The sequence below is a fragment of the Protopterus annectens genome, chromosome 3.part0, assembly GCF_019279795.1.
Source record: "Protopterus annectens isolate FY-2018-M chromosome 3.part0, PAN1.0, whole genome shotgun sequence".
Lineage (NCBI taxonomy): Eukaryota > Metazoa > Chordata > Ceratodontiformes > Protopteridae > Protopterus > Protopterus annectens.
Genome location: NC_056731.1, coordinates 619,602,446 through 619,615,248, shown reverse-complemented (window position 1 = coordinate 619,615,248; position 12,803 = coordinate 619,602,446). Strand labels below are relative to the sequence as shown.

General features: G+C 37.8%; 1 protein-coding gene across 3 annotated transcripts in view; it reads right to left on the bottom strand.

Moving 5' to 3' along the window:
• Nucleotides 1-12,803, bottom strand: part of BBS9 (Bardet-Biedl syndrome 9) — a 2,479,230-nt gene that overhangs the window by 2,092,219 nt on the left and 374,208 nt on the right. For all 3 annotated transcript variants that reach the window (XM_044065020.1, XM_044065022.1, XM_044065021.1), the window contains exon 4: nucleotides 8,578-8,642. In XM_044065020.1, the coding sequence (XP_043920955.1) occupies nucleotides 8,578-8,642 (65 nt within the window). The remainder of the gene's footprint in view (nucleotides 1-8,577; nucleotides 8,643-12,803) is intronic.

Below are 12,803 nucleotides of genomic sequence, written 5' to 3'. Positions count from 1 at the left end.
AACTACCGTCCCGTCAGCTTGACAAGCCTGGTCTGCAAGGCTAAGGAGAGGATCATAATGGAACTCATAAATAAAGACATAGGGGACTTGCAGACTTTGGATCCAACCCAGTTTGGCTTTGTCAAGGGCAGATCATGCCTTTTAAACTTGGTTGACTTCTTCGAAACAGTCACCAAGGCCATTGACGAGGGCAAGGCAGTCCACACAGCCTACCCCGACCTGGACCTGGCAAAGGCTTTCGACACAATACCCCACTCGGGTATCATTGAAAAACTCACCAGCTTAAATGTAAACCCATACGTCACTAGATGGGTTGCAAACTGGTTAAGTGACAGAACCCACAGGCTCAGAGTTGCTGGCGCCATGTCAGACTCCAAGCCTGTCACAAGTGGCGTCCCACAGGGCTCAGTCCTGGGCCCACTTTTGTTCGGCATCTACTTTTCAGAAGTACAAGCAAACACAGGAGGATTATGGCTGACAAAGTTTGCAGATGACTGCAAACTAGGCACCATAGTTGAAAACTCGAAAAAACACAACAACATGAAAGCACAAAACCAAACAGCACACCAAACAGCCAGTACTTCTCCAGCAATTCTCCTTTATTATCAACGACCTGGTACCTCGGCAATTCGCCTTCAAGGATCACAACTTACTGCTGCACAGTAGCAGTTTTATATATAAAGCAATTAAACAATCAATTAATTAATTAGCTAATTAATTCCAAAAAAGGAGAAAGACTTATATACATTTTTAAAGTGATCTCACAATAATTCCTAAATAAATATTCATATCAATAAAATTACATTTTAAATTCATTATATGTTCCAATTATATATTATTATTCATGTATAAATGTAAATATATTATTTTTAAATACATTCAATAAAATGAATTAATTTGATGTATAAATTTCATCAAATACCCAATTCTAAATTTAGACCAAAAGGTTTTAAAGTGTTGAACTTCAAAATCATCCTAGTTTCCAGCTCCAGTAATCTATCAGAAATGTTATCACCCCTACAAGTAAAAGGCTTGCCCAGAACACTAAATTTTAAACTTTCTGACTTCCCCTCATGAGCTTCAAAGAAGTGTTTAGCAACGGGACTAGATAGATTTAAATTCCGAATGTCCCTTAAATGCTCTAAAATTCTAATTCTAACCATTCTTTTGGTTTGTCCAATATACCAAATGTTATTACAACTACAAGTAAGTGTATATACAACACCAGTGGATTTGCAATTAAAATAATGCTTGGGGGTATGGTTAATATTATTAATAGACCTGACATTTATTATTCTATCACATAAGCTGCAAGAGCCACATCTAAATGTTCCCACATTAGTAGTATGAAAGGTTTTTTTGATTAAGAGGTTATTATTTAATATTTCCTTTAAATTTTTTCCTTTTTTATATGAAAAAATTATGTGATATGGAAAGAGTTCACCTATAGATTCATCCTCACTGACCAAGTACCAAAACCTTTTAATTAAGGAAATAAATTTTTCAGAAAAAGTTGTGTACCTGGTCACAAAGAATATCTTTTCCACATCTCTTTCTTTTTTTATTGGATCTAAAACATCCATTTCAAACTTTGTGAAGTTTTTATTCTTATTCATAACATTATTCATACTCTTTAAGAGTTGCTTTTTTTTCGTACCCTCTTTCCATTAATCTTAAATAAACCTCATTTAACTCATGATCCAACTCAGATTCTATACTAGTATGCTGATATATTCTTTTGAATTCCCCATAAGGCAAAGCTCTCAACAAGTGAGGAGGATGCATGCTAGTAGCATGCAAAAACATATTAACTGATGTACTCTTTCTAAAAGGTCTAAACTCAATGATATTATTTCTTTCAAACAAAGTCAGATCCAAAAAGTTGATTACATTTCTATTCATCTCATATGAAAATGAAAGGTTATGTTCATTGTTATTCAAGGATTCAAAAAAATCACAAAATTCTAACACATCCCCTTTACATATGAAAATCAAATCGTCAATAAAATGTTTGTACAAAATTACTTTATGTTTGAAAAAATCCGTGGGGTAGATGAACTTTTTTTCAAAAGAATCCATATATATCACAGCATATGTGGGAGCATAAGCAGCTCCCATTGCAGTCCCCTTAGTTTGTAGGAAATACTCATTATTAAACATGAAATAGTTATGAGTTAAACAAAATTCCAATAAAGAAATCAAAAAACTAGTCCTAGGACCTTCACCTAACATATTATAAATAGGTTCAAGTCCCCACCTAATGTTAATATTTGTATATAAAGACTTAACATCGATGGTCACCCAATAATAATCACTGTTCCAACAAATTTTGGATACTTCATTGATCAAATCTTGAGTATTACAAATATGACCACTGACCCTATTAAGATAAGCTTTTAACTGAAAGTCCAAAAAGACATTGACATTCTCCAAAAAGGAGCCTACCCCTGATACTATAGGCCTACCAGGGGGCTCAATGAAGTCTTTATGGATCTTGGGCAGTGCGTATAATATTGGTGTAGTAGGGTTTTTAATATACATTTTTTTAACATCAGTTTGCAGGAAAAATCCTAGTCGTTCTCCCCTTTCCAGTAAAAATAACAATTCTTCATTGTAAGATTTTAGGGGATCACCATCAAGTTTGTTGTATTCTTCACAATTAGAAAGCAATCTGTTAACCATCCTACAGTAATCAGGTCTATTCAAAATAACCCAATTACCCCCTTTGTCAACACATTTGAATATATACTCATTTTTCAATTCTTTAAGATTTTTTAAGGCCTGCCATTCTTCTTTATTCAAATTAAATTGTTTTTTCTCTTTGCAAAATTCCCTAAATGATAACTCTGTTTCTTTAAGAAGTACCTTTTGGAAAATTGAAATAGCTGGTATAAAAATCGCTGGTGTAAACTTACTTCTAACTTTTTTGAATTTTGGCATCATTAACTTGCCATATCCTGTCAAGTAATTAACATTTGAATTAGTATTGGTATTAGGACAAATTAAACCATCATCACATTCATCAAAAGAAAAATTAGATTCATCACATTCATAGTTATATACGGATAAATTCATTAGACTTTCGTCAAAATCAACTTCATTAAATGATTCATTATAAATCTCATTTGAATTTGGAACATTTTCATTCACATTCACATTCACATTCACATTAGTAAACTTCTTAAAGTATACTCTCAATAAAAGTTTGCGAACAAATGCTTTAACTTCTAAATAAATATCAGCAAATGACGGGAAAATCGTTGGAACAAATTTACTCCCCTTACACAGAACATTCAACATATCATAGTTTAAACGCAAGTTAGATAAGTTGATACATTCCAATGAAGGTACATTGTAACAAGTTCTGTTTGAAACTGTTATTGTCAAACCTTCATTTGTAACGGTTTCGCCCCTTTCTGCCGTTTCTTCCGTTTCTCCCCTTATTGTAGTGGTCATTTTGAAAGTTCACATTATCCATAGAATTTGAATTAGAAGCTTCATTAGAAGCTTCCGTAACATCCCTATCAGGAACTCGATTGGAAACAACAGTTCTGGCAAAAGAAACATTTTTGGCAGCAGTATTCTGTTCCGTTGAAGAAAAAGAAGACGCTGAAAAGTCTCTTCGTTTTGAGCTGCGAGTCCAGCTCCTCCCCCTGGAGCAATTACGCACAGGTTCACGCTGCCAACTAAAGATAATACCTGTTTCGTAGTCTTTTAAGTCCCGAACTAGTTTATTAGTTGATAGTTGAAAACTCATCTGACACAGACATCCTTCAGAAGGGTCTCATAGACACGGATAACTGGTGCCAGAACCATGGCCTAAAGTTAAACACCAAAAAATGCATAGTCATACCCTTCGGGAAAAACAAGGTTACCCCTAGTTACCATATAGGTGGCAATCCACTAAGCACAGAAGAGGTTATCAGGGATCTAGGGACCCAGGTTGACAGTGGCCTTTCGTTTGACACTCACGTTGCCAAAGTAGTTAGGAAGACCTTCTACATTGCCCACCTGATCATGAAGGGATCATGAAGGGATTCACATCTAGATCAAGGGAGGTCATCGTTCCCCTGTACTCATCACTCATCAGACCAATAATTGAGTACAATGCCCCATTCGGAATGTATCTGACCCGACACCTGCAGCATTGGAAAGGCCCCAAAAGTTCCTCACCAAAAGGATAAAGGGTCTCAAAAATATGTCTTATGCTGCCCGGCTGAAGGAACTCCAGCTCTATTCAGTCGCTTACCGTCTGCTCAGAGGTGACATGTGCTTGACATACAAGGCTATGTCCAACCCGGAATTAATGAACATGCTTCACCTCAAAAAATCTAAATTCATCAGAACTACAAGGGCAAGAGACTTAAACCTCAACACAGCTATTAATAGGACATGCTGGAGGGACAGATTCATCACCCAGAGACTCCCTATGCTGTGGAACAAAATCCCGGTACATGTGAGGCAGAGCACCTCGCTGGCCTTGTTCAAGAGAAATCTTGACCAATGGATGGGAGATCGCAGGTATACCCCAGGGATAACCTCGGTGTCACTACTTGACAGAGGCACAGCAAAATAATGGGCATAGTATCCTTCAAACTAAAGGGGTGGTAAAAGCCACAAAACTCTGGGCTAGGCTTATAAATGCCCTAGGGCAGATAGCCTAGTATGAACCTATGATGGCACGGAGAGGACTGCATTCCTACAGCAGTTGCAGGATTTACTATGTAAAGTAGGACAACAAGAGTTAGTGATGATAATGGGGAACATGAATCATCATAGAGACAGAACAGGATATTATTGGCTGCATTGGTCTACATAGGTACAGCAATAGGAATAAAGCAGGACAGGCCATTATAGACTTCTGTCTGGCAAATGGCTTGATAGTGACCAACACATGCTTCGCCAAGAGAGACGGTTGCAAGATCATATACAAGAGTGGTCAGCATGCAATGCAGATAGACTTACTCCTTGTAAGAAAAGAGCATGGAAGCAGAATAAGTGATTGCAAAGTCATCTGCTGTGAAACACAGTCCACAGCATAAATCACTGGTGGCAAAAAATCAGCTACAAACAGTGGTCAAAGAACATTCCAAGGACAACAGAAACTAGGCTGCAGACCTGGACGTTGACTGGAGTAAACACACACAAGGGTTCACGGAATTATTAAGGGCTCTATGACCTCAGGAAGAAGAGGAGGAAATAGGCGGAGTCAAAGAAGAATGGCAGAGTCTGTAAACAGCATAAGCAAGGACTATAGAACACATGTGCATTTGAGCCAGATATGTATATAAGGTACATAAGGAAAGCTGGTGCTGGAATGCAGAAGTCCAGGAGGTTATCAAAAGATAGAAGGAGTGCAGGAAAAAGTGAGAGATAAAAAATACTGACCAGACTAAGAAGGTTAAGGCAGCAATCACCTTGTCTTTCAGTCAGCTCAGCTCAAGCTGCTTGATAGGCCAAGTGAAAGCTGCCCTGAAGCTTTGGAAGCTAGCTGGCTGTTTTATCCTTGGGAGGATATAACCATATAGCTAAGGAAATTGCAGTAGTGATTAATATGATAAACATCATGGGTGTTAAAGGGTGAATTTACTGTTTCCCATCCATTCATACAAATTACTCTGGAGAGTTTATGATGGCACCAAGTTTACAGTCATCTTAGTCAGCCACAAAGCATTTACATTAACTTTGACCACTAACAAGTAAATGCCAAAGAGGACTGTACCAAGGATACATAAAAATATATTGATAGAAACACGTAATCAAGGGATCTTCTCGTGATTTTTGTAATCAGTGTAAATTTATTAAAAAATAAGCAAAAGAGGTTAATGTATGAAATAAAAAAAAATTATATTATATATGTATATATATATATATATATATATATATATATATATATATATATATATATATATATATAAATACAAGGCCTTTACACTCATTTGTCAAAGATAATGTTATATGCTGCCAATTCTGACACCTGCCCAGTTTTTACATGGGCAAAACAACTACAAAGTTGAATGAGAAGATGTACAAACATGATTATTCCAGCAGGATGTCTAATTTAAAAAACACTTTAAGTAAATATACATCACTATATATGAATAATATAGCAATAACCCACGCCTGGGTGTGGGTAATGCTAAATTTACCCACGGTTGGCGTGGTTTGGTCCCGAGGGCGAAGCCCGAGGGACCAAACAAACCCAACCGTGGGTAAATTTAGCATTACCCACACCCAGAAGTGGTTATTGCTATTATATGACATTATTTAAGAAAAGAAACTATTACTTTTCTTAAATAATGGCATAGTATAATGCCTGTTTACTGCCCTTCCGCAGATGTCCGGCATCGCGGCAGTTCTGATGTACTGCGCGCCTGCGCGGTACATCAGAGTTGAGCAAAAGCAACGGAGAAAGCAAGATCTCTGTTGCTTTTTTTTTAGTGTTTCGCTATGTTAAATGAGTTTAACATAGCGAGACAGTTTTAAAATAAGCAACGGAAATCTCCGTTGCTTATTTTAAAACTGTCTCGCTATGTTAAACTCATTTAACATAGAGAGACACTAAGTAAAGCAACGGAGATCTTGCTTTCTCCGTTGCTTTTAAACACTGTCTCGCTATGTTAAATGGGTTTAACATAGCGAGACAGCTTTAAAATAAGCAACGGAGATCTCCGTTGCTTATTTTAAAGCTGTCTCGCTATGTTAAACCCATTTAACATAGCGAGACAGTGTTTTAAAAACGAGTTATACTAATGGAAAAAGTCAGGCGACGGACCTTTTTCCATTAGTATAACTCGATTTACAACGGGCACGCTGGCCAATCAGCGTACACGTTTTGGGGGGATCATGGTATAATATAGCAATAACCCACGCCTGGGTGGGTAATGCGGGATTTAACCACGGTTGGCGTGGTTTGGTCCCGAGGGCGAAGCCCGAGGGACCAAACAAAGACAACCGTGGTTAAATCCCGTATTACCCACACCCTGAAGTGGGTTATTGCTATTATACAATGACATTATTTAAGAAAAGAAATAATTACTTTTCTTAAATAATGGCATTGTATAATGCCTCTTTGCTGCCCTTCCGCAGCTGTCTGGTATTCCGCGGCAGTTCTGATGTACTGCGCATGCTTACACAGTACATCAGAGCTGTGGGCAAAAGCAACGGAGAACGCAAGATCTCCGTTGCTTTTTACTGTTTTGCTATGTTAAATGGGTTTAACATAGCGAGATAGCTTTAAAATAAGCAACGGAGATCACAAGATCTCCGTTGCTTTTTACACACTGTGTCGCTATGTTAAAGGAGTTTAACATAGCGAGACAGCTTTAAATAAAGCAACGGAGATTTGCGTTGCTTTTTTTAAACCTGTGTCGCTATGTTAAACTCTTTTAACATAGCAAGACAGTGTTTTATACTAACGGAAAAAGTCCGGGCGACCGGATCTTTTTCCGTTAGTATATTGAGGGATTTACAACGGGCACGCTGGTTGGGCTGGCCAATCAGCGTGCATGTTTTAGAGGAAGAATTGTATAATAAACAATTTTACTTTAGTGCGTAGGAACAACTGCAAGCAAATGAAGGGGGACATATAGAAAACATCTCTGATACTAAAGAATTTGATTGGCAGGTTAAGTTATATGCATATGAACAGCCAGGTCTTAATGACTCTGTTGACTTTAAATATAAAGTCAAACCCTGTTATGCAGTAGAGGTCATGCGATGCCAGGGTTTCTTATATACATAATGTATTCAATCTTGCAAATGTAAGACAAAAGCAATCACTCACCTTTTCATTATTTTTTACATATTAATTTTAATATGAACATTTTTCATTTTGTGGCATATTTGAATTTGGGATATTTAATTAGTATATTTTTACACCAGAACTGGACAAATCTAGAACTCTAGTAGCATGTGATGTTGACTGGTCCTTAACCTTGGAACACAACTTTCAACTTCTTTGATCAAGAATGAGTCAGGCAGTTGGAACAGATGGTTAAGGTTGTGAGTTGTATATTTTGTAGTACAGGGTTTGATTCCCTCAGCCCTCATGTGCATACTGCATGACCTTGAGCAAGTCACTTAACCATACAATGCCTGGAGGCAACTGGAAAATTTGGGCTAGGCTCCTAAATAGTTCCCTGGAATGCAAGCCTACAAACTACCTAAGAACTGCCTATGAATCAGGAGTAAAGTCAACAATAATACAGTGACAAAGGACGAAATCAGGGACATCTTTTAAATCTTATTCTAAATTCACATAAAAGGTTACCAGAACAGCAGGTACTGCATTAACATGCATTTTATGAACAGTAATAAATACAATATTCTAACATCTGGCATTTTGATGGACTTTAATCCTTAGTGATTTATCAGAAAATTAAAATTTTTTAAGGCACAGGGCAAAAATATAAGGCAAAATTAGGGACACTTGAGAGGTATGCTTTGGCACACTGGCAAAAAATTTTGTGATCAAACCCCATACCTCACTCTTAAGAAAGAAACTGATCCAAATTTCAAATTACACAAGATACATATTTGTTTTTCAAAAGGTACAAGAAAGAAGTGGAAACTTACCTGAGACTGAGTAGACACACAACTTTCTAGGGTGCAGAACAGCCAAATGAAGTAGTTCTGTGCCACTAAAGAAACAAGAGTACAATTAAAAATATATCAGTTGGTGGTTAAATAGTTACGCACCTGTCAAGAATACTAGCATGAACTTGGAGTTCGGTAAACATGTTAGATACATACAGTTAATGTGGATGGCTTGGGAATAGGAAAATAAAGTAAAGTATATAGCAATTTTGATGTAGTGAGAAGAAATTAAAACAGTGCTAGGCAATGTTACTTTAATGAAAAAGGTTTACTAGGCAACATCCCAGGCAAAAAAAAAATGTTAATGTTAAAACTGCAAATGTAATTCATGCAGGATGGGCAAGCACCCCTCAATCCCCCCCCCCCATTACTTAATACAATCAAAGCTAACTGCACAACCTCAGGGTAAGTTATATTTACAGTTATGAGCAAACAGGACTTGCAAGATCACACTTTGCTGAAAAATTACTTAGGCAAACAAAGAGATACAATTGTATATACTATCTATAGCCAAATCACATTTACTGGCTTATCTTCATATGTAATTAAACAGAGCATACACATTTGTGCATCTGCACTGCAGTACAGCTGTATATGTTCAGTTATGACTATTAAAATTATAACTAAAATATATAACAGTACCTCGACAATTTCACATAACAGTGACCATATTACACAACTGGCAAGATAATTAAAACAATTTTATTTGGCTGAAACTGCTTCTCTACCATGAAGTAAGAAGACTGGCAGCCAAATCATAAAAAATCAATTCCACAAGACAAAGAAATGAAAGAAACTGATGCCATTTTCTTTCACTTAATGACAAAAAAAAATCTAAGACAGCACATAGTGTGGTTTAGTCTAACTCACTTCACTTAAAATATATGTATGTTACTAGTGTATTGTCAAACTTAGTTACAAACAACACAGCTACAGGAATTTTATTTCTCATTAAAATGCACATTTAGAATGTAATCCAAACGTTATAAAAATGTCCCTGAAGGTCTGAAGCCACCTTGACTATCTTCCCTCAGTTTTGTAAGGTGGGATCTGAGAGCTTTGCCTATCACAATACTCTCCTCATAATCCTGCTCAGTTCATCTTCTAGAGGAAATCCACTATCTTTTGACAGATTGGGCTCACATTTAGGCTTACTGTTACCAAGTATCCCTTCCCCTGAAATAGCTCCCATCAGAAGACATCCACTATCTTTTGACACCTGTGCCTAAAAATCAAACTTTCTGCTATTACAAAGCTCAAGCGTGAGACTCAAGTATTTAGCTACTCGTGTTCTTTTTTTCCCTCAAAACACACATGAGCATGATCTTTCTGCTTGTTTGTCTTTAGAGCACACGTAAGGGAGATCCTTCTGCTTGTTGTTTGTCTTCAGAGCACACATAAAGGAGATCCTTCTGTTTGCCGTTTGTCTTCAGAGCACACATGAGGGAGATCCTTCTGATTGTTGTTTGTCTTCAGAGCACACTTAAGGGAGATCCTACTGCTTGTGTTTGTCTTCAGAGCACACGTAAGGGAGATCGTACTGCTTGTATTTGTCTTCGGAGCACATGTAAGGGAGATCTTACTGCTTGTGTTTGTCTTCAGAGCACACGTAAGGGAGATCCTACTGATTGTTGTTTGTCTTCACAGCACATGTAAGGGAGATCGTATTGCTTGTATTTGTCATCAGAGCGTACATAAGGGAGATCCTACTGCTTGTATTTGTCTTCAGAGCACACATAAGGGAGATCCTACTGCTTGTATTTGTCTTCAGAGGACACGTAAGGGAGATCCTACTGTTTGTATTTGTCTTCAGAGCACACGTAAGGGAGATCCTACTGCTTGTATTTGTCTTCAGAGCACACGTAAGGGAGATCCTACTGCTTGTATTTGTCTTCAGAGCACACGTAAGGGAGATCCTACTGCTTGTATTTGCCTTCAGAGCATACGTAAGGGAGATCCTACTGCTTGTATTTGTCTTCAGAGGACACATAAGGGAGATCCTACTGCTTGTATTTCTCTTCATAGAAGGTAGTTCAATATTGCAGCCTCATGGAGAAACAGAAAGACAGGCTTTTTACTTCCTGTCACTGATCACTCTTTCTGTAAGATACAACAAAACCACAAAGTGAGCATAAATCAATGTTACATACTTATCATAAATATTTATCTGGACTGATAGTTCCACCCTCTTTACTAACAGGATTAACACAGGTAGAACTTTGCCTAGCAATGCAAGCTTTCCCAGGCTACCCAGTCTTTCCATTTTTAACCCCAGTGCTGTGCCCCTAAGGATTCATCTCCAGACGTCTGAAGTCTGTAAGAAGCAGAAGTTCTAGACAGCAATTATTGCATAAAAAACTGCATAACACACCCATTCACAACAATATCCTGCAGACCAATACTTAGGACAGACAAGTCAAGCCTGGAGGAAGGGATGGGGAATTGTAATGAAGATGGAGCATCCATTCTATCTTTACAGTTTATAAGTAACTTTCATATCTGACAATGGAGCTCAAACCCCCATTACTGAAAGGACCAAGTACCAAGCTAAACATATTTGATGGGTCTTCATGAAAGAATGTCCTAAATAATGGTGGCACCAAAGCAAGATCTGGACATAGCAAATAAACCCTGTTAATAATGCATTGCAGAAGTATTCAGTGGTGCCCATGCAAATGTTGCGCAAATATCGCCATATGATTTGTTTTTAAAGAAAGCTTTTGAATTCAGCCACAATCCTGACCGACTGGCCTCTAGACAGTGCTTGAAATCTTTTTTTTTTTTTTTTAATATAACAGAATTTAACATAACTTGAGAGACATTTTGAAGAATTTCCATTAATACCATGGATCTTTTTTTAATATCATTACAACTGAAAATCCTTTCTGATTGGTTTGGTTCTGCCTTTGTAAAATCTGAGCTGTCTATGAACATCCATGCAGTACAACTGATATTGAGATATATCAGAAGACATTGGTGTCTACTGCAAGTATGGGCACAAAGAAGGGATTTGTTCTCATGTGCAATCTGTATTTGTGGAACATTAAGTAACAAGGCTAGATTAGTCAAGGCTTATAAATCAAGCATTTTCTTGGCAAAAGTGACATCTGCCAAAAAGATCCTTCCAACATACAAATTTCAGATCAGCAGTAGAAGCAGGTTCAAATGGCAGCCAGTACAGATTTTCTGAGATGTAATAAGTCCAAATGAGGAAATGGATTCTTGACTGGGGGACACAGATGAACACTACCCTTCAGACAAGTTTTCTACACTTTAAAAGAGGCTAACTATTAGAAGTTGACACTATGATGAAAATTAGAAATGAACGATAACAGACAAACTGAAAAATGCCCGAGTCCAGAATCAAATATGGGTAAATACCCCAAATCAGATGGGAAGAGAGTAGTGAAAGGATCTATACCCCACAGGCCATGGGCCATATGAAAAAAATGAGCCCATTAACTTTTGTATGCTTTCCGGACACTGGGTCTCTGAGCAGAAGTCAGGATCTGGACAATCCTTTTTTAGTAAGAAAGGTCCCCGATCATCACCAGAATTGGGAAAACTAAGCAATTAAGTGAAGGGAGGGAAGGTCCTGGTGAGACTTGCAAGATGGATGAGATACCAGTTTCCTGGCTGACCTCAGACACACACACCTATGCTGACATTGAGGTTATAGCAAGGGAAACCATACTTTTTAAGAGCAAAGGGTCACATTTAGAATAACTTTGATGTTGTGCATATCAGCCTACATCAGAAACTTGGGTATTGGGGGGAATGGGCGAAAGCAAAAATGAGACCCTGGGGCCCACCTCTGGACAACTGCATCATTTGACATGCTTCCAAGGGAGGAATGAGGTTAAAGACGCTCCTGCATTTCAAAATGATGCAGGGATACAGAGGATGCAGCAAAGCTTCCTCTAGAGACAGAAAAGAGTTTTGGCTTCACTTGGGATTCCAGCCCATCTAAGAGGTATCAGCAGGTAACAGCTTAGCCTGTCTGCTAAGACGTTGTCTTCACCTGGGATATAATTAGGTATGAGATGATAATTTGTTGCAAAGACCCATTCCCAAACTCTCATAGCCTCTAGGCATAGGGAATAGGAATCCAAGAATAAATTCCGAACCACGAAAAACTCCAAAAAAGCTCACTCTGGATAAAAGGCAGAAAACCACGTTTATTTACTCCAACTTTGTAAGCGCTT